The sequence below is a fragment of the Hyla sarda genome, chromosome 1, assembly GCF_029499605.1.
Source record: "Hyla sarda isolate aHylSar1 chromosome 1, aHylSar1.hap1, whole genome shotgun sequence".
In the NCBI taxonomy this organism is placed as follows: domain Eukaryota; kingdom Metazoa; phylum Chordata; class Amphibia; order Anura; family Hylidae; genus Hyla; species Hyla sarda.
Genome location: NC_079189.1, coordinates 616122199 through 616145670, shown reverse-complemented (window position 1 = coordinate 616145670; position 23472 = coordinate 616122199). Strand labels below are relative to the sequence as shown.

The window sequence follows — 23472 nt, the reverse complement described above, 5'->3', positions numbered from 1 at the left end:
TCCAATGGGAGCAGAGAAAATATCTCTACATACTCCCCTTTTCAAATGCGCTCCCTAACCTCGGTCTTTAAATGCGCACTTAACGGCCCTTCAAAACAAATGTAAACCTCTCCCTTGGCAGAATCCGCCAATCGTACCTCGTCCACTGCCTTCTCCCCAGGACGCCCCACAGCCGCCCCCACCTTAGACACCCCCCCGACTGCTACTGCCGCCTCCCCGGCACCCCCTTGCCCCCCACCGCCACAGGCGACCCCACCTGAGACAAGGCCCTATCCTGCAACAAACCCCTCACATCCCGCAATAAAGCAGTAAGCCTCTCCCACAAATCCTCCCCCCCCAACCCCGCCATGGTGGTACACTCACCCAACCTTTCTGGACCCAGCGGCTGTGACACTCCTGTCCACGGCGACCAGCTCCTCCATCCTCGAGCAGCGCAGCAGCACTGGACACCCCACCAGCCTGGGTAGCAGCAGGCGGGACCACCACACTGCCCACCACGGACCGCAGGCTCCGACCATCTTGACCACGTGGATCCTCCTCCAGCCCCGAGGCAGGGGAATCCCACCCCCCATCACTAAAATCATCTCCCGCAGCATCAGCCAAGGGGGCGGGGCCAGCCACCGGCACCCCCTGTATCTCACTCAGTCCTCTGCCTGATTCGGATGCTAAACTCCGCCGACTCCCTCCTTCTGGGACTGCCGCGGCTCCTGTACCCCGGCAGTCACGTGACCGCCCGGCGGTAGATGGCGCCTGCAGCGCACCCTGCAGGGCCGCACTCTGTGTCCTCACTGAACGCTGGGCTTGCCCTGCACTAGGAGCATCAGTGCTAGGGCCCGCCGTCTGAGACCCCGCCTCACTCCTGCTGCCTCGTCTGGACCTCCGCCTCGTCTCCTGCGCTGGTAACACCGTCCCCGCCGCCTCCTGGAGATTCCTCCCGGCCCCACCGCTGCCATGAGAAGCGGCAGCAGCAGGCACAGTCGGAGGGTCCCTGGTGGGGCTCTCATGTCTGCGGCGGGCACGTGGGATCACCTTGGGGCTTAGCCTGGATGGGGCCCTGGACCTCCGGGCACTGGAACACACAGGGGCCGCAGAATCTCCGCTGGACGTCGCTCCTCTGGTCAGCTGCTCCTCCAGCCACGCCGACCCTCTCGCCCGGATCTCCTCCCTCACACGCCGCACCAGGGCCTCGATATCCGCCATTACTAAGGTACGCCGCACACTCTCTCCTGCTCCAACTTTCTCCGGTGGTGAACTCTCACTGACCCTTACCTCACCTTGGCCCTCCCCTATATACCCTATATTGACCACCCCCTTTTCTCCTTCCCCAGAGCCATTTTCTTTCTCCCTCCATTTTATTAACCCCTTCCTTACCGCTAAAGCTGCCCCCTGTCATGTGCCAATCCATTCCCATTTTGTCCATTCCGTGGCGTTCTTTTTTTGCATTGCCGTGTTCTGACAGCCATAACTTTTTTATTTTTCGTCCAACGCCATTGTGTGAGGGCATATTTTTTGCGTCACAAGCTGTACTTTTTATTTACCATTTTTGCGATTCATCCTTTTGCCCTTTTTTACTCCACGTTTTGGACCAAAATTAGATTAGGGTTTTGCCCTTTTTTTTTTATTTTAAGGTGTTCACCGCCTAAGTTTTATTGTACATCTGTACTTCAGCACAGTATAACTGCAGGGGGTGTGGAAATCCTATCGCCCGACGTCTGGGACATGCAGTTCCGGACGCCTGGCAGGTAAATTCTTCAGGCATTTAGCCTGTTTCGGGCAAGCAGATCTAAATGCCTTAAAGGGGTACTCCGGCACTAAGACATCTTATCCCCTATCCAAAGGATGGGGGATGAGATGCCTAATCGTGGGGGTCCTGCCACTGGGGACCCCTGTGATCTTCCACGCCGCACCCCGTTAGAATCAGCCCCCGGAGCATGCTCGGGTCTGATTACTGACGATCACGGGGACAGAGCATAGTGATGTCATGGCTCCGCCCCCTCAATGCAAGCCTATGGATTACTGGCGATCACAGGGACGGAGCATAGTGACATCGCGGCTCTGCCCCGTGTGACGTCACGCTAAGCCCCCTCAATGCAAGCCAATGGAGGGGGCGTGACACGCCCCCTCCATAGGCTTGCATTGAGGGGGCGGAGCATGATGTCACACAGGGGCGGAGCCGTGATGTCACTATGCTCCGTCCCCGTGATGGCCAGTAATCAGACCCGGAGCGAGCACGCTCCAGGGGCTGATTCTAACGGGGTCAGCGTGGAAGATCACGTAGGTCCCCAGCGGCGGGACCCCCGCGATCAGGCATCTTATCCCCTATCCTTTGGGGCAATCATTCTTGCCCCGTCCCTAAACTCTAAAGGCTGAAGCTGTATAGCGAGCCGAGCAGGACGTCAGCGTCCCCATGTAGGTACGTACGATGATGTCACTTCGCGCGCACCTCCGTCAGGACCGAGGATGTGGTCCAGCAACAGCAGCCATCACCGAGATGCCGAGTCTCTAAACCTGCGGGAGCCCACCAAGGGTCCGAGGACAGGTAATGTCTAGCAGGGGATCAGAAAGAGAAGGGAAGGGGGGTTGGTGAATGAGTGAATAATGTGGCACAGGAGGTGATATAAAGGGGAAAGGGGCTGAAATATAATGGCACAGGGAGCATCATAGGGGGGAATATAATGGCACAGGGGAATAAAGGGGAGGGGGGTGAAATGGCAATGGGGGTAGCAGCCACATTTCTAATGCTGATACTGGTATTATGTTGAGCATAGTTGACGCGCAACGCGATATGTGAAATTGGTGGTATAGCAAGAAGTGGGTCACTGTACTATGTATGCGGTGTCACCATGAAAAGTTTGGAAAGCCCTACATTTCTACCAACAGAGGAGACATATATATCTGAGACAATATTTGCCTACTGGGAGAGCCGTACCTGCCTACCATCTGGGGAAACATATCTGGGGCCCTCTTTACATACATGCCTGCCTGATGAGGGGGTCTATCTACTTAAATTGGGGGGGGGGGGGGGGAGACTTATCAGGGGCCCTATGCACCTAATGGGGTGACATAGTGATCTGCCTATTACGTTTCTAATAATAAAGACCTTATTTACATACTATTTTGGTTGAAATAATTTTATGCACCAGATCAACTGGATGGTCATGAGGGACAAGTAGATGTGCTATGTTTTAGTCCTTTGGACAAGTATTTTTTTATTTATTTCCACATCCCTGTATAACAGTCAATATACACTGACATTCAGCCTATGGCTGGACCTCACAGGCTGCCGTACTAGGCAAACAGGAGGCCATCAGCTGGCCTCCTGCTGCCATGGCAACCAACGAGATCCCGCCATCGTAACACTGGATCGCCATTGGTGGACATGGGCAGCCCTCTCCCCCTGTCAATCCCATAGATGCCGTGATCATGACTGATCACAGCATCTATGGGGTTAATGCTGTCGAGAACAGCGCGATCCTGGGATGTATGCATACGTAATGTGTAACCTGAAAAATTTCACAAATATGTAAACTTGTAGATCGTACTCGGGGCAATGTTACCACGTCAAAACACGATTCTTTTTTTTCTCCTGAAAATTAACCTCATGTCAAAATCATAGAGAGAACATGGAGAAAGTTTTACTAGACCCTCCATACTGATGGGCATCAAAAACATTTGTTCCTGTCGACTTTTACGTTGCAAAAACAATGGACTTTACATCCGGCTTCACATCTGGAATTATGTGTTCAGGCGCCTAGGAATTGTGTGTGAGCTCCACTCAAAACTGCGATTCCCAGAAACCAATTCCACCACTTCCTGCATCAAATCGATTAAGAAGTCCTGGTTGGTGGGTTTGTACATCTCCGGGCCATACCGTTCACTTCTGTCCTTGGAGTCGGCCGTATTATATCTATGGGACCCTGCACTTGTTCTCGATGACCGCCGTGCCATGGCCCGGATCTTTCTGCAGCTAGTATTGTGGTCCAGGGAAGCCAATTGAGTGCGTGCGTACATTTCATCGATGGTGACGTGCTGATGCTCCTTCTGATCACTTTGGTACTTCACAATGGCGCTGAGGAAAACCTCTATGTCTCCGGTGTGACAGAAATGACAGATCCGCTTAATGTCCTTTCGGAGTCTTTTGTCCAATACGATTTTCTTTAGAGCTTTGAAGCTCGGGCTATTTGTTTTCAGCCATTTCCTCTTCCGTGTCGTGTCCTCGGGGAGATGCTTGTGTTGGCAAGAAGAATATTTACCGTCCTTGTCCTCCCAGGCGTGGACATTCTGCACATGGTAGAGGATAGAATTCCACTTGGCCATGAGAAGGGAATCATCTCCATTATAGGAGTCCGAACACCATCGCAAGTGGCTTTGTATCGCCCCAACCCATTCCGCAAGGTCTTCACAGTCCTTCTCGTGACTGGCATCAAGCAGTTTGTCACCCACACTTTTGGCGATTTGCCGCACATTAAACTCATGGGTAATTGTAGGATACTCCTCCTTCACCATCTTTCTTATGGGAAAATGGCGATCGGTGCAGAGTAATTTGACGCTGATTTCATTTTGCAAGAGAAAGTCCAGTGCGTTTTTACACGCTATCTTTTCAGATTCAGGAGAGGAGACGCCCATTGCGGATTGTTGAACATCGAAAGATAGGATTTTTTTGGTCTCCATATCCATCATACTGTAGACACAAAACTTATCGTTGTTTCCCAAGGAGTCCCATCGCCCGTCTCCGGAGATACACACAGGAGGTCCTTGTACATTTTCTATACTCGCCATTTGGCTGATTTTCCAGGAATGCTCAATTGTTGGGAAAATATAATCATGCTGATACTTGGAGTAAGCGTTCTCTGACATCGCCATAATGTTCATCAGATGGAAAAATTGTTTCATTTTAGGGAAACTATTACCACTCTCAAATATTGCGGAGGCTAAGATTACGTTTCCGAGCGGTTTACCGTCAATCGTGGGCTGGCTTTCCCATAGGAGATTATAATCGTGGTCGGCACATTCAACAAAGATGGAAATATAAGATCCTGTCCTCTTTTTTATAATTTTTGTTATTGGACTAGTGCACTCTGCCGATTGGCACGGGATCTTCAGGATAAGTTCATCTAGAGAATTTTCAAAGACGATAAATTTCCGCTGTTTAACCGGATGTATATAACAGGGAGGATGGTCGCCGAAATTTCTTTTGGAAAAAATTACCTCTTCGCCTTCTACATTGTAATTTTCTTTTTCTGAATCTTCTTGTGAATCTTCAGTTTCCCCAGACTCGTCTGTTGATGAGAATTCAGAGTCTGAATCTTGAGTATATGCGGCCATCTCACTACGTTTCCTTTTCGTTGCTGGAGGGAAGGCCGTCGCATTTCGGTGTGGGAATATCGTCGGCACAGCGTTCTTGGTCAATATTTGTTTTCCAGTTTTAGCATTGTAGATAAAGCAATAAGGTGCAAAATGCTTTGCACACATCCGATACGAGTCACTCTTTTTTGTAGCATTAAATATTTTGTTCACGGCCTCCTCTAGGTCATGGGAGTATTGTCCAGTTGCCATTAACCAAGTTCGGATTCGTCCTTTGTCCCTAGGGAACATATGGAGAGTTTCGGAACCTCTGTTGGCCGTGGAGCACCCGTTCACCACACATGCCGGCATTCTGACAAAAAAAATAAAAAAGTTATTTACATTTATAGAACAACGAACACAGTAATGTAGATTATTTACAGGTTGTAGGCGTTTTAGCAGTTCCTGATAGAAAAAAAAAAAAAAAAAACATCCGAACACCAATAGAAGCAATGAAGTTTACAGAACAATGCCTGAAGTAAAACGTAAAATGTCATAAGACACATGAGCAGAACAGTTAAAAAAAAAATTATAAATAAGTAAAATATAGAATATCAGATCTCTTCCTAGTTTCAATTGACAAAAGATCCAAGGAAAAACAACCTAGGAAAATGTGAACAGTTCTGGTAAGTTTGGCTGTCTCTCTGATCAGTTCTGGGTCTTGATTTATAGAGTCTTATCGGGTCTAAGCCATACCCTCTCTGCCCCCCCTTCTCTTAGTCATGTGACGGAAGGCTGGTTAATTACATGTAAAAGAGAAAGATGTATGAACTATTCTTATTTGTTCCATAACTCCTTAAAAGGGGTATTCTCATCTTTTCTATAGACTTATAATGAAGGGCTGAAGGAGATAAAGCGAAAGAGAGAGAGAGAGAAAAGAGAAAGGAAGGAGAGAAAGAGATATTATTTATATATAATTTCTAAACAAAAAAAAAAAAAAACATTCTATTGTAGAACCAGACAACGGGTTTCTGGGCATTGGAGCCCCTTCCTCAGGTGTACTGGCATGCATGCACACCAGTATATCTGAGGAAGGGGCTCCTATGCCCAGAAACATGTTGTTTGGTTCTTGTGATATTGTTATGGACATGAAAATGACATACATTTTATTTGCTATATTTTGTGATTCTAGTCCAAGAAGGCCGCATGGAGTTTAGACAAAAGAAAAGACGGAGGATCATCTTTATAGTAGGGGTCTCCAAGGCATGCTTACAGGGGCTTTTGTAACATTAGACAGACCACCTGGGGGCTGGCTGGGGGCGGAGAACATCTAAATAAAAGCCCATTCAAAGGGGGCAAAGGGCTCTCTTTTTCTCTTGCGGGGCTGGATACCAACACACCTGGCCATTCAACTTCCTGTTTGGGCCTGAATCCTGAAACAAAGGACTGCAGCCTACCCCCATGCCTGTCTTTGTTCATCATACTTGCTGGAAAGGGTCCCTGAAGCTAAGTATTTCAGTATTATATTCTCTGTGTGTTTCGTTTAGTATAGTTGTATCTTTTAAGGAAAATCCACCCATATAGCCAATTATAGGATTTCTACTATAAATGTATGTGTTTCCTTACATTGCGGATTTAAACTTCTAGGTATTAGCAATATCTTTTCTCTTCTCTCTCTCTTTTAGTTAGAGTGTGTTTAGTTTACAACTGTGTATTAAACATCTTTATTTCTGCCAGTGTTTGGATGTGTAGTGTTGATTTGTGCATTGGATATTAGGATATAACTCTTCCAAAATTCCTAAATAGGTTGGTCTGTGGGGCGTTTATGAATGGATTTGGTCTCCGGTGATACAGCTAGTTAAATATCTGCGGTCTGTGTGAATATATATTGTATTCACTAGCCCGCATGGTCTCAGCCATTTTGTGTCTCGGACATTTTGTGTCCCAGATGCATGGTCTGCAGATTTTAACTGGTCGTGTGACCCTTGGAGCCAGATATAATTCAACCCCAAAGCCACGAACCACAACAGATATTATCTATCACTGCCTGACTGGTGGAAGGCTGCATCATGGTTGTGTCTGTTGCACAACCAGAAAAGGTGAGCAGATCTCTTACAGGGTCTCCCTTCAATATTTCTTCACATATCAGACATAGAAACAATCATAACACTGCACGCTTACCCTTCTCATCGTCTACTTATGAACCTGTATCACCATAACCTTCCGCGCTCTTACCTTGAAAACAAGTCTTCCAAATTTCCAAGCTGATCATCCATAATATCCACAGATTTCTTCCTCCTTCTGTGACTTTCTGCCCAGGAGTTGCCTGGGTGATTAGTATCCTCGGAAATTAGACTTGGCTGTTCTTCCTGTATACCTATGGAAAAGACCCTTTGTTTGCTGGAAATGCCTCTCTCAGCCATTTTCACAATAGGTTCAGCTTGTAAACCTTCTCTGTTCACCACCTCGGCATCTGAGGTTTGGGTATGCGGTATTGTTTTAATGGGTGTGGATTCAATGGGTATTGTATGTGAAGGTTCTTGAGGAATATCGGATAATTCTGTTTCTTTCTGAGAAGAGCTTTTTTCTGTACTTGTTCCTTGGACAGGCGGACCACTTGTTCCTTGGACAGGCGGACCACTTGTTCCTTGGACAGGCGGACCACTTGTTCCTTGGACAGGCGGACCACTTGTTGTTCCTTGGACAGGCGGACCACTTGTTGTTCCTTGGACAGGCGGACCACTTGTTCCTTGGACAGGCGGACCACTTGTTGTTCCTTGGACAGGCGGACCACTTGTTGTTCCTTGGACAGGCGGACCACTTGTAGTTCCTTGGATGGGAGAACCAAACACAAAAACATTGGTAAGAGCTGAAGTTTGGCAGGATGTTTTTTTGGGGGGTCTCATTTGGCACTGTGATTTTACACTAAACGTTCTAAGATAGGTTTGCACGTATTTTGATGCTGTGCCGTAGGTACGATCAAAAATCGTGAATTTCTCAGCAAATTCTTTTCTTGGCTCTGATGTTACCGGCTGAAAATCTTGGCTGGACCCAACAATCTGGTTACACGTTGGGCATCTGCTTCCAGCCGCTATTGTGACTCTTCTTCGTTTTCCTAATCGTGGGGAAGTAACCTGAGACGAGCACTCAGCAGTTTTAGGTTTTCTAGGGAAAATCGAAGGGACCGCCATGTTGGCCAACCGTCTTTTCCCCGTTTTGGGGTTGAAAATATAACAGTTAGGCGCAAAATGCAGAGAACACATCCTGTATAAATCTACTTTTTTAGTGTCATAAATCTTGTTCACCAATTCTTCTATATTCGGTATAGATTCCCCTGTGGCCATCAGCCACTCTCTAATTTTATCTTTGTCTTTTGGGAAGACGTGAAGAGTGACGTCACCCCGCCCTTCTCTCGACTTGGGTGTACAACCCTTCACAAAACAGACAACCATGGCCTGCAAATTAAGAAAAAAAAAAAAACACATTTAGGTTTATTTATTCTTATTCATTATTCAGACCCATTATTTCATAACGTTACATCATTTTTAACATATACACGAACAATACACATTGGGCCTCATTTACTAAGCGTGGAGTATAGCTTTCTTTGTTATGTCTTTTTTTCTCTATTTTTTTTTATTTTTTATAAACACACCTGCTTTGAGTTGTCGGGTGTTCCAGAGCTCAAATTTACCACCTCGAAAAATGTTGTAGACGCGACAATTTTTCAGAGACACCCCCCTCCCCCTCCAGTGACCACACCCTTTTTTTCAGGGTTTCTGAGTAAAGTGGAGGGAGCGTAGGGTTTTTATTTGAATTTTTTTATGCAAATTCTGACACACAACAAAAAACCATACAAAGTCTACTTGGAAAAGCCTTGGTAAACGTGGGAAATGAAACCCAATGGTGGAGATTTATCAAAATCTGTGCAGATGTAAAGTTGCCCATAGCAACCAATCAGATCGCTTCTTAGATTCTTAATAAGGCCTGTGAAAAATGAAAGCAGCGAGCTGATTGGTTGCCTTGGGCAACTGGTAAACTCTGCCTCTCCACAGGTTTTAAGTGTTAACTAGTATAAATACCGGTCCATAATAAAACCCAGAATACAAGAACTGGGCAGCATATAACAGCGAATAATGTGTACGCAGGCAGCATAACAGATAGTAATTATACGACCCTTATTATAATCATACGAAATCTACACGATCATGTCCAATATATCATCACAAATCAGTACAGTACAATGTAAGGTGCAATATAATGAGAAAGTACCATGATGTCAAGTCCATCCCTATAAAAGGGAAACGGACAGCCAGTTCTCAGTACATGGGGTTAAAGTGCTGGTGAATGGGACTACAACGAATCCGGAGATACCCGTTGTATTAGCCGGCATTGCTAATCTTGGAATGGCCGTCTTTGAGCAACAGAGGCAGAATCCAGGCTACCCAGCGTCCCTGCCTCTATCCCATCTGCTCAGATAAGTGGGAGCATAGGGGATGGGGGGAATTTGCCGGGTCCCAACTCCATTGCGCAATGCGGACAGTTCCGGATTGGCAATGCCAGCTCATACAACGGGTGTCTTAGGAATGTCAATCGTGGAAAGTGATACCTCATTGTAATCCGGTTCACCCGCACTATAACCCTGTGTATTGGGTTTAGTGCAGGTGAACCCACTGTCAGTTACTCCTATAATTATAAAGAAAAGTCTATAATAATATATAGAACACAGTATATATATTACAGTTTCAGTTATAGATATTGGCCATTAAAAGTACATCCTGGTATGCTGGTACTCTCCGCACCAGGATGTACATTTATCTTCTGTATATGAAGCGAGCAGAGGAGCTGCGCTCGCTTCATTCACAGCAGCTCCTGGCTGCTAACAGCAGCCAGAGGCCCGCCATTAATCCTTCAATACTGATGATGGCATCTTCAGCATTATTGGGGCTAGGGGGGACGACTCATCAGACCACCAGTGTCATGATTGTGGGGGTTCGAAGAGTCATAATGGCTGACCTGACTCCTGGCAGCTCTGACAATCTTCTGCTCTAGTCTGCCTTCTAGAAAACCAGAGAAGTAGATTGCCGATATTACAGATCAGTGCTATGCCTATCAATAGCAGTGATCAGTAACAGCGATCTAATGATTGCTTTAGATATTCCCCTATAGGGACATAAAAAGTGAAATAAGTATAAAAAAAATAAATTTGAATAAGCCCCTCCCCAACAAATAAATGTGAAAAAGATTGATAAAAGAATCATATTTGGAATCGCCTTGTGCGTAAATGTCTGAATTATTAAAATACTGTGTTAATGATCCCGTACGGTGAAGTGTCCTTCTTTTTAGACACATCACATCCCAGAAGAAAGCAAGAAAAAGTCGTCAAAAATTCACCTATAGGCAAAAGTGGAACCAATAAAAACTACTATTCAGCGGCGTATACTGAAAAATGGGAAAGTTATACGGGTCAGAATAGAGCGATTTTTAACATATTAATTGTTAAAAAAAATTTTGAGTTTAAAAAGCACAAAGCAGTACAATAATAAAGTATGTAAACATGGGGATCATTTTTATCCCATTGAGAAGGCATTTTTACCGTAAAGTGCAATGTGTAAAAACTAAACTCCCCAAAATTTGCTACATTTTGCATTTTTTCCTTTTCAATTTTCCCACAAAATAATGTTTCTTTTGTTACCAAATGCATTTGAGGGTAAAATGAAAGATGTCGTTATAAAGTAGAATTGGCCATGCTCTTAGAACCTTTTACCAATAGCAATGTCAACACAAGTACAACATGGCCTGATAACACTCTACCCAGTCTGAAGTTAGATTTTTCTAAGAACATTTTATATTATATATATATATATATATATATTATATATATACACACACGTGTGTGTATATTTTTTTTGGATAATTCTTTCATATATGCATAAACTACAATAAGATATCTAAAAAAAAAAAAAAAACTAAATGAAAAGAAAACCTACTGGTTCTTTTTGATCACGAAACTCTATGAGTGAAATTGGCTCAACAGTATCACTTGGGTCAGGATGGATGCCCTCTGTTGGTTGTGGGTCAGGATGGATGCTCTCTGTTGGTTGTGGGGACATATCAGATAGACCTGTATCTTCTTGCTCAATGTTTGAGTAATAATTATGCTCCTTGATGAATTCAGGAATTTCGATTTGCGACGCTGCCCGTAGGTTGAACGGCGTTGATCTTTTTTTAGAAAGTTTTGAAGTCATTGTGACCTCACTTCCTGTACTTTCAGTGGACGTTTCAGACGGCATCTCGAATGGTTCCAGGTTAGAAGAAACTTCTGATGGTTCTTGTTCCTCTGTGTCGCTGGTTAGTATTTCAATGGAGATTAGTTCACTAGACATATGGGGAAGAACTTCAGATGGTAAACATTCAGGTGCATTTGTCGGAATACCATCGAAAGAGGGGAGGCTGCTGCATAACCTTTTACGTTGTTTTCTTTGCGAAACCACCTTCGGACCCTTTGGGGGAAAGAACAAAAATGGCATGGTGTTGGTCGAAAAGTCCCTTTTTTGAGGAGCCAAGTTTTCCTTTCTTTGACTAGTTGATTGTGACGATGGAAAGATTTCTAAAGGAGGCCATGTTGGCGGTAGGATCACAGAATTTGGTGGGACAGATAGTACTACATCTGAGGAAGAGTTAGTGGAATGTTGTTCAGAAGTTGGAAGTACTGGTGATGTTACCGATACTACAGAGGAAATAGATGAACCCAGAGACAAAGCTGAAGTGGTTGATGTGTGTGATCCAGAAGAAGAACTGCTGAAGGTGACAATGGTTGTCGTTGGTGTACAGACCGGTGTTATATGTTGCGTAGTTGTCAACGTTGACGCTTTTTGTTGACGAAGGCCAGAGGTAGGTGGAAATACTGTTGGTATAGCATCCTTGCGTAGTCTTTTACGATCCTCTTCGTAGGTATAACAATGGTGCTCGAAATGTTTGGAACACATCCTGTAGGTGTCATTAACCTTCCCATCTAAAATCTTCTGGATCATTTTGTTCATATTCGCATCATACTGGCCGGTTTGTAGTAACCAAATTCTAATTCTTTCGGGCTCCCATGGGAAACTGTGGTGAGTAACTGTTGGATCTTTTTTCCTCCACGTACTCGTGCAACCTTTCACAATGCAGGAGGGCATGCTATAATTTGAATAAAAATTTATATGGTGAACCAAAAATAACATGTAAAGAAAAATACTAAAAACAAGTTATTTTTTAAATTTACTTTTCTATTTAAAATATTTCGAAATTTGGAATATCTGCATAACATATAGATTTTTTTTTAGATAGATAAAGATAGAGAGATGTACTTTACGAGTTTCTCAATAGATTGTATGTACTACATACTGGAATATGAATGATGCCTATAATATCTTTAGGACCCATACTTAATGTGAGGCTCAGAGAGGCCTATACTATATATCAGTTAGAGGGGATTATACTATATGAGAGACTCCAAAAGAGGACTATGCTATATGTCAAACTCAGAGAGAGGACTATTTTATATGTGAGACTACTAGAGAGGAATAGAGAAAATGTGTATCAGCTCACCCCTGATATACTACGAGTCCGTGCCCGGATGGGTGCAACCCAGCACCAGAAGACATAGAAGGAGGAAAGATCAGCGCGGACTTCGTGCAAATATGAACTTCTTTATTGAGGTGCCAACAAGTACAGGTAAAAGGGACGTGTTTCAGCCAGACAAACTAGCCTTACTCATACGTATGAGTAAGGCTAGTTTGTCTGGCTAAAACGCGTCACTTTTACCTGTACTTGTTGGCACTTCAATAAAGAAGTTCATATTTGCACGAAGTCCGCGCTGGATATCTTTCCTCCTACTACTAGAGAGGACTATACTATATGTCATACTCAAACTAAATGTGAGACTCCGGAAAAGGTGTATACTATATGTGAGACTCCAAGAGAGGACTATAGTATATGTGAGACTCCAAGAGAGGACTATAATATATGTGAGACTCCAAGAGAGGACTATAGTATATGTGAGACTCCAAGAGAGGACCATAGTATATGTGAGACTCCAAGAGAGGACCATAGTATATGTGAGACTCCAAGAGAGGACCATAGTATATGTGAGACTCCAAGAGAGGACCATAGTATATGTGAGACTCCAAGAGAGGACCATTCTGTATGCACGACTGTGAGAGGACTATACTATATGTCAGACTTAGAAAGAGGACTATAATATATGTGGGACTTCGAGAGGGGACTATACTATATGTTGCACTTCGAGAGAGGACTATATTATATGTCAGACTCAGAAAAAGGACTATAATATATGCAAGACTCCAAGAGGGGACTATATTATGTCGGACTCCGTGAGAGGAGTATACTATATGTCTGACTTCGAGAGGGGACTATTCTATATAGGCTATAATATATGCGAGACTCCGAGAGGTGACTATATTATGTCAGACTCCGTGAGAGGAGTATACTATATGTCTGACTCCGAGAGGGGACTATTCTATATAGGCTATAATATATGCGAGACTCCGAGAGGTGACTATATTATGTCGGGCTGCGAGAAATCACTATATTATATGTTTGGCTAAATTAGGCATATTAGCAGATGGGGGAGAGATATTCTCCCAAAAATGGTGTCTTCTGTGGCGCTCTCCTTCAGAAGGTCTGTGTCTGGATTTAGGCAATTAACCGACCAAAATGCGGACTTATAAAATTAAAATTATTTGTTGTAAGCATGCAGATAAAACGACACGTTTTGAGGGGCGGGATCCCCTCTTCGTCATGTTTTCTGATTGGAAGTTGGAGATCTCCAACTTCCAATCAGAAAACCTGACGAAGAGGGGGTCCTGCCCCTGAAACGCGTTGTTTTATCTGCATGCTTACAACAAATATTTTTTATTTTATAAGTCCTCATTTTGGTCAGTTAATTGCCTAAATCCAGACACAGACCTTCTGAAGGAGAGCGCCACAGAAGACACCATTTTTGGGAGAATCTCTCTCTCCATCTGCTACTATTCAAGACCGTCCTCTGCCGAGATGAGAACGGGACCGGTGCTGGCTGCACTCCTCCATTGCACCACGGATGCTAAATTAGGCATATACACTATCAGGATTTCTAACAGTACGAGGGATTTGGTATAATAATGTGCATAACTTTGTAAGAAATTATAACAGTAGAACATATTTTTTATAGCTTCAGTGGATGAAATTTAAAAAAAAGTTTAAGTTGTACTGACTCAAAACATTTAATCTATCCCCTTATAATAATGTAACATAAGCCATTATAAAAATAGTGCTGCAGTTGCCCATAGCAACCAAGTTTCTTTTATTTCTCAAAGGCTTTTTTCCATATTAATCTGTTAAAGGAAACCTGTCGGCTTTCTCCCCCCGCACTAATCAGTGGTACAGGCTGGTAGTGCGCGGGACGCTGATCAGTTTGATCCTTACCGTGCCCCGATCCACTTTGAAGCAGGAGCTGCGCTCACTTTATAGCAATGAGTGCCAGCGGTCCTGTCATTTACTCTTTAGATGCCATGATCAATGCATCTAAAAGTATCTGATCTTACTTCCCAGGTAGCTTAGTCGGCTTATCAGTCCCCTGCGACATGGTCCCGGGGGTCCATTAAGCTAAAATGGCAGAGGAAGGTCCCCTTACTTGCCTCTGATCACCAAATCACTAATGCAGCCTGGCGTAGCCGATCACACTGCACAATGATTAAGACAGAATTAAAGGGGTACTCCGCCACTCCAAAGGATAGGGGATAAGATGTCTGATCGTGGGGGTCCCGCCCCCCGTGATCTCCCTGCTGCACCCGGCGTTCATTTAGAGCATCGGGTGCAGGGTCAGAGGCTCATGATGTCACGCGCCACGCCCTGCTCGTGACATCACGGCCATGCCCCCTCAATGCAAGTCTATGGGAGGGGGTTTGATGGCACGCATGACCTTGACCTCACGAGCCTCGGCCCCACATCGCCAGTCATCCGGCATGAAGCAAAGTTCGCTCCGCGCACCAGATGTCTGGGGTGCCGCATGCTTATCCTTTGGATAGGGGATAAGATGTCTAGGGGCAGAGTGCCCCTTTAAACGTGCAACATATTCCCCCTCCCACCCTAAAAAGCTCATTTAAAAGCGACAAGCACATGGATCCCATAAAGGATAAGCAATTGTGTAATAGGAATATAAATTAATCAAAACCTTTTCAGAGCAAAAGTGGTGCAGTTGCCCATAGCAACCAGACTGCTTCGTTAATTTTTAAAAGCCATCTGGAAGATAAGAGAAGCAATCCTATTGGTTTCTATGGGCAACTGCACTACTTTTCCTCTGCACAGGTTTTAATAAATAATGGTCCCCCCCCCCCCCACAGCACAGTATCCTACAGAGCACAGGGTTTCTCACGATTATCATGTGGCTCACCTCAATCTGATCCAGAAATAGGCAACATTTAACTGGTGGATCACCACAGAAGGCGTAGGCATGGATGGGCTCAGCCAATGGCCAAATAAACTCCTTTTAGCTATTAGGATGATTGTATGAAGTAAGAGTGAAAGTGAAGCATCATTTGGGGCAATATGTAATAGTAGAAGAAGTCGATCAATAGGAAGATCAACATTCACCTTCCTAGCTAATAAGGTGAATAAATTAGTCCGAAATTGATGGTCAAGCGACCATGTGACCAGTTCATGCAAGATGTCCATTCTGCGTTCACCACAATCGGGAAGTTTTCAATAGGATCATGGTGCTCCAGTGTCTTCACCATAGTGAAGCCATAGACTGTGATGAATGATCTTAAATTGGGCCTCCCTCCAAAATTCGCTAATGACAGCCTTACGTACTTTAGCCTACCCCAATAGGTACCTTCAGGGACTCCTTCCCAAGCTTGCTCTCCCAGTGAACGAACAGGGAGGAAGCAACTAAATCTCTCCCCTTTCTCTTAAAATGCCTATAAGGGCAGAATAGGGAATGAAAAGGAGCCCCTGTAGACAGGAATTTTTTTTTTTTTTTACAAATTCCCCAGGATAGAGGATAAGTGTCTGATTGTCAGACAGACCCCCGCAATCTCCTGCCCTGTGCCACAGCTCTCCCCATGAGCAACTTCCACTCCATGCATGGATTACAGTCGACCACCGCATGGAGCTGTGGCCTACACGCCCCTCCATGCTGGACATACATCACTTGTGTATTTTCGTCTTTTCCATAGAGATACATGGAGAAGGCTTCGGGCCATCGTTCCGTGCGGTGGTCGACAGTAATCCGTGCACAGAATGGACAGCTGGGGTGCCGCACAGGAGATCACAGCGGGTCCCAGCGGTCAGACACATATTAACTTATATATCAGAGTTCCCCTTTAAGTCTGGGTATAAGAAAGGTCAATTATCTGACAATACGGTAGGAGGTGCCCTTCCCCGGCCCATAATTATCACAAACTTCCTGGAAGGTAAAAGAACAAGGTTCTGAATGGTGCAACAGATGTGTCAGCCCCTGTACCCCTACCTCCTTCCACATATTACACAACCTACTGTCACAGCCCGCTGGGAATTCAGGATGTGACCCCAAAGGCATAGGTTTACTGATTGAGAAGGGGAGACGCACAGCCGCTCAACAGTTTTTCCAAGCCAACACCGTGTCATGGATATGCAGGCTATTCTGGATATTTTGCGATATTTTCCCTATTTTGGACAGATAGGGACCATTCTGGCTTCCAATTCTCTGCTAGTATACGGTCACAACCTATAGGCCAATCAATACTATGCCGGTAAAGACAAGCTAAGCTGTAATGGCGAAGGTCAGGAAAACCCAGGCCTACATCGATTTCCAGAACAAAAAAAAAAACAAAAAAACGAAAAGACGTCGGTACCACAAGACTAACCCTAACTGCTATATTTGACAAACACAAATTCCCTTGAAAGAGTTGCAGGTCCCCCGATGGTGTTCAGCATAAAGAGGCAGCAACTCCGAATCAAAAGATGTAAAGATAGAAACAGCGGCAACTCACCGGTAAGATGCAAAAGGAAAGTCTTTAATTTAATACATACGAATACAGTGTCCAACGGTAGGGAAAAGACGCGGTGAACTTCTTACAGGAGACAAACAGGTGACGCCGTTTTGTACATCACATGTGCTTCTACAGACCTGTCCACTTCTTGCAACCCAGCACTGAAATACTCGCCCCCAGTGACATGAGCAGGACAGGTGAGTAACAAAGAATATAACAACACGAAAAAGATGATAACAGATTATAAAAAGATACTAAAATCAACTAGGTCATTCAATCTAGATGCTTCTTGAGTTCTAGTTTTCAATATAAGGTTGGGGGGGGGGGGCGAAAACCATGCGCTGGGGTAGGATTCCTGGCTAGAGGGGAGCTATAAAAGGCACTGTAGCTACAACAAAGAGATGCCTCCAAACCCCATACCCAATCTTTACCGATACCTCCCATAGCCAATCCTGAACGCTTTCTCTGTGTGGATCGACAATATGACCCGGGAGGCATGTACAGGAAGCCAAAGTTAAATATCATCGACCTGCAAGGGAGATACCAACCAGGGTAGCAAAGGGGCTAGTCTGTCAGCCATAATTTTGGATATTATCTTTAAATCAACATTTGTGAGAAAAATTGGTCTGTATCCATCAGGTGATAAGCCAGTAACGTCTTACAGAAGGGTGATAAAACAGCCAGAAACTACCATAAGGAAACTCACTTATAGAATTCAATAGGAGATTGTTCCAGTTCATGGGTCCGGTAACGAAGATCTAGGTCTCCACTGGTTGTTTGGGGGAAAGTGTCACGGATCTGGAAGTTTAGACGGATCTTCTCGGGGAGGGTCTCCATGATAGAAGCCGAAGCAGGAGACTATCTGGGAGAGCTTGTCGAGAAAAACGTAGGCGTTTATCCTGACTCGAAGAAGCATCATCAGGTTTACGACAGGTGGACATGTAACCCTCTGGGAAAAATATCCGGAGTGCTGCCAGGTAAAGCAGAGCGAAGCGGAGGCCTCATTTATGAAGGGCTGTGCATATGGGAGTAAACAGCTTGCGTCTCTTAGGCGAGTTCATCCTTTTTCCGCCTGAAGGCTCCCAATATGGGGACCTTGTCTGTGAAGTCAAGGTACTTTACGATGACTTGGTGAGGCTTGTGGGAAGCTAGACCCGGTGGAATTCCTCTCTCTGCTCCAGATCTCTCCACTTTTCAGGAGTGGGTAATGCCTAAGAGTTTGGGCAGCAAAACTTCACTGTACTTAAAGAGGTCTGCAGCTGGAACCGTCTCCGAGACACCAACCGCTCTCAGATTACTCTCTCTGAGTCAATACCTGTTCTCCAGGTCCTCAACTTTGTCCCATCAAGGGACAGGATGTGAGTGTGAGACGATTATCCTGCTTCTCCACCACACCAACTTCATCCTCTACCGCAGAGTCTCGTTGCGCAGTTGTCTGCTGGAGCTGGTGCAGGGTGGCTTGTATGGTAGAGATTAGAGTCTCTTGCACCATGTCTGGCAACCTTTGCTGCTAGCAGTGAGTAGTCCCCCTCCTGTCAAAATATGTTGCTCACCTCTATCAGCATACTCCTGGGTGCAGGGAGTAGGTGACTCTGCTCGGCTGGATGCCAGGGAAGACGCCATGCTGGATCTGCCACCTCGGCTCCTTGGAGTCCGGCCTTTGTCCTTTGAGTTTTTTGGCCCATTCATAGGAGATAATGCTTCATGTAATCTAGCCCTGCTACAAGGCCAGAGGGAGGCCCAGAGGAGAACTATTGCCGGTAAGTAGTGCCAAGAATTAGCTTGCGGGCAGAGAGCTGATGCACCACACGTCCATACAGCACGGTGCCGGAACCGGAAATTAAGGCGTTATGTTTTATTTCAATTTCGTCCGACAAAAATCTGCATTTTTACATTTATTTTGGTTTCGCAGTAGACTTTGTGGTATGAATGATGTCATTACAAAATACAATTGGTGGCGCACAAAACAAGCCTTTGTATGGGTCTGCAGGTGGAAAATGGAAGGTGTTATGGCTATTAGAAGGTGAGGAGGAAAAATCATAAGTGCAAAAATGAAAAACATCTGATGTCCACAGTATTCTCTGAGGAAAATGAAATGCCAGGTGAAATACAGCAAGATAAGGTAAACTCCCCAGTACAGGTCACCTGTCTAATCCAGGAAGAAGTACAGGTCACCTGTCTAACCCAGGAAGAAGTACAGGTCACCTGTCTAACCCAGGAAGAAGTACAGGTCACCTGTCTAACTCAGGAAGAAGTACAGGTCACCTGTCTAACCCAGGAAGAAGTACAGGTCACCTGTCTAACCCAGGAAGAAGTACAGGTCACCTGTCTAACCCAGGAAGAAGTCCAGTGCCACATACAAAAAAATTGAAATAGACAAATTGGATCGTTTTACTAATCGTCAGCCTCCTTGAGCCTGCTCCCCCCACTTTTTTACCCTCTCCCCTTTTACCTTGTGTCTCTTCCCCTCCCTCCGTTTTCTGGGTGTGTTGTTCTTGTTTTGCGTTTTCCTGTCGGTCTTGTTTTTTCTGTTGTTCCTTTTGATGTTTTGCGCTCATCTCTGGAACTTTCAATTATTTGTTGATTTCTTTCTACTCTGGTTTATCTGTCGTTATTTGTTCTCTCCTCGCTAGGAGTTGCGGAATCTAGATGTTATATGGTTGTTATGAGCGATTTCTGAGTTCTGCTCCATTGTAAGCCGGATTTGGTTACCGGTTGTATCCGATATGGTTCTACTTTACTGATGTTCCTTTTGTATTGTGATTTTTGTATTTAATTTTGAAAATATTTAACAAAAATTACAGTTGAAACAAAATAGACAAATCGCCAGGTCCAGATGGCATTCACCCTCGTGTTCTAAAGTAATTAAGTAATTTAACAGACAGACCCTATTTTTTAATATTCAGGGACTCTATAGTAACAGGGACTGTTCCCCAGGACTGGCGCATGGCAAATATGGTGCCAATATTTAAAAAGGGGTCAAAAGGTGACCCAGGGAATTATAGACCTGTTAGTTTAACCTCCGTTGTATGTAAATTGTTTGAGGGTTTTCTAAGAGATACTATTTTGGAGTATCTTGATAAAAATAAATCTATGACCCCATATCAGCATGGCTTAAAGAGGTACTCCACCCCTGGCATCTTATCCCCTATCCAAAGGGCTACTGGGGACCCCAGGGATCGCCGCTGCAGCCCCGCTCTATCATTACAGCACAGAGAGAGTTCGCTCTGTGCGTAATGACGGGCGATACAGGGGCCGGAGCAGCGTGACGTCATGACGACCGCCACGCCCCCTCCCATAGACTTGTATTGATGGGGGCGGGCTGTGATGTCATGAGGGGCGGAGCCGTGACGTAATGATGCTCCGGCCCCTGTATTGCCCGTCATTACGTGCAGAGTGATCTCGCTCTGCGCAGTAATGATAGTGGGGTGCTGCAGCAGCGATCCCCGGGGTCCCCAGCAGCGGGACCCCGGCGATCTGACATCTTATCCCCTATCCTTTGGATAGGGGATAAGATGTCTAGGAGCGGCGTACCCCTTTAAAAGATCACAAAAAATATTGGTGCATAAAATGAGAAGGATGGGGCTGGGGGAGAATGTGTGTCAGTGGGTAAGTAACTGTGATAGGAAACAGAGGGTGGTTATTAATGGTACTTATTCTGATTGGGTGACTGTTACTAGTGGGGACCACAGGGGTCAGTCTTGGGTCCTATTCTATTTAATATATTCATTAAAGCGCAACTGTCATGAGGATTGGGGCATATAACCTGTGTATGATGTGTAAAATATGTCTCCTGCCTTACGTTTATCCCTCTTATTACGGCTTTTATTAGCTCAAAAAACACTTTTATTTGCAGCCACTGACAGTCAGATAGACGTGGCCAGGGGTTCGCTATGCCTCACGGCCCCTACGTCTATCCAGGGCTGTGGAGTCGGACGAAATTTTAGGTACCTGGAGTCGGCAAACAATCCACCGACTCCGACTCCGACTAAATTTAGATTGGAATTTTTTAAATAAAGCAAGTTTAAATGCCCCAATTCACAAAAAGTTATAATTAATGACTTCTCTACTGTAAGAATAAAGACCAATGCATGCAGGGCCTCACGTAACCGCAAAACCAACTCGTTAAGTGACTGAAGAAGCTTTTCATGTGCGTCACTATATGGCCCAACGCACAATTAGGAGCGGCAATACTTATACTTTCCATAGTGTTGTGTTCTGCTGTTACAGGGAACCATGGGTAACCAAGGGGTTAAGAAAATATGTTTTTTGCAGGACTAGAGACACTTGTATAAGTGAAGGGAATGGAGGGTCAATAGTTCAAGACTGAAGCTGTAAACCATTGGAAAAACTTCTAATTAATGAAAAAAATTAATAAAACTTTGTTTTCATTGTGTTTCTCTTTAGCTTAAAGGGTTACTCCCTTATTGTTCCGAACGATGTGTGTGCGGGCTTCTGTGTTCAGGGCCGTCCCTCGCGCCCCCTTCCCATAGACTTTCATTGAGGGGGCGGGCGTGATGTCACGAGGGGGCGGCCCTGAACACGGAAGCCCGCACACACATCGTTCGGAACAATAACTTCCGGGCGCTGGAAAGCGGAGCTCCAATAGCAAGGTAACGGAGTACCCCTTTAAACTGTTCAATACAGTAGACTGTTGGCTTCCCAGCCAGTAGTCCTGCGGTAATGACAGGAATGTTACCTTTCTTTCCTTTAAGGAATCTATAAAATACAATCACATATTAATACAGAGGAGTCGAAAGTACAAAAAACTGCGGAGTCGGAACATTTATCTACTGACTCTACAGCCCTGCGCCTATCCCCTGTACACCAGCGCTGGGACCGCAGTGTGATTGACACACAGGCCCCAGCGCATGCGCCGGCCGACGTTTCTTTACAGAGCGCGAACTACTTCAACTGTCTGACGTTCTTCTCCCCCTACTTCTCCCTGTACGGGAGACGCGCTCGGCGCTTCCACATTCCCTAGAGGCAGAGAGCGCTCACTCTCTGCCTCCAGTAGTGCGCAGGCGCACGGAGGTGTCAGACCGAGCGCTCACTCTGTAATGATGGTCGGCGCTCACGCCCCCTCCCATATACTTGCATTGAGGGGGCGGGGCATGATGTCATGAATGGGCCGGGCTATGACATCACGAGCTCCTGGCGCCGGCTCCAGCGTTCAGAACAGTTTGTTCCAGATACTGAGCAGTGGAGTACCCCTTTAACCATTTCCGTTTCCTGTTCTCTAAATGAGACACGTATCTTTTTAGCATATTAGCCGTATTATAGGATGTTGGACATTATTACAAGATTTTATTCTCTCAATCCGCCGCACTCTATACAGCTTACCCACGACATCACCGCTTACCCACGACATCACCGCTTACCCACGACATCACCGCTTACCCACGACATCACCGCTTACCCACGACATCACCGCTTACCCACGACATCACCGCTTACCCACGACATCACCGCTTACCCACGACATCACCGCTTACCCACGACATCACCGCTTACCCACGACATCACCGCTTACCCACGACATCACCGCTTACCCACGACATCACCGCTTACCCACGACATCACCGCTTACCCACGACATCACCGCTTACCCACGACATCACCGCTTACCCACGACATCACCGCTTACCCACGACATCACCGCTTACCCACGACATCACCGCTTACCCACGACATCACCGCTTACCCACGACATCACCGCTTACCCACGACATCACCGATTATCCACGACATCACCGCTTACCCACGACATCACCGCTTACCCACGACATCACCGCTTACCCACGACATCACCGCTTACCCACGACATCACCGCTTACCCATGACATCACCGCTTACCCACGACATCACCGCTTATCCACGACATCACTGATTATCCACGACATCTCCTCAAAGTGCCGGACCGGTAATAGTCACCGCCCCCCAGAGTTATAAAAGAAATGTTTCTTTTCCTTTGTTTTATTAGCCTGTTGTACATTGAAAAAGGGTCCCCGACCCGAAACGCGTTTGTTTAAGGCTCCTTAATATAAAACTATATAGCTTTATTAACCAACACAGACTCCTTGATTCCTGAGTGGCTGATACCGATCTGAACCGTATTCTCCTGTCCTACGGATGTGAAACATTTCTTCTGAACACTGATCTGACCTGTAATAGA

The 23472-nt window shown here is 45.4% G+C and overlaps 1 protein-coding gene across 1 annotated transcript; it reads right to left on the bottom strand.

Annotated features, from left to right (window-relative positions):
* Positions 1-3029: 3029 nt before the first annotated feature.
* Positions 3030-23472, bottom strand: LOC130312361 (uncharacterized). Its single transcript, XM_056552570.1, has 4 exons — positions 23375-23472; positions 11274-12462; positions 7519-8738; positions 3030-5656 (listed from the first exon to the last, which is right to left on the bottom strand). Exons 2-4 carry the CDS (start codon positions 12459-12461, stop codon positions 3736-3738), a joined length of 4329 nt encoding a protein of 1442 aa, XP_056408545.1. The 5' UTR covers position 12462; positions 23375-23472; the 3' UTR covers positions 3030-3735.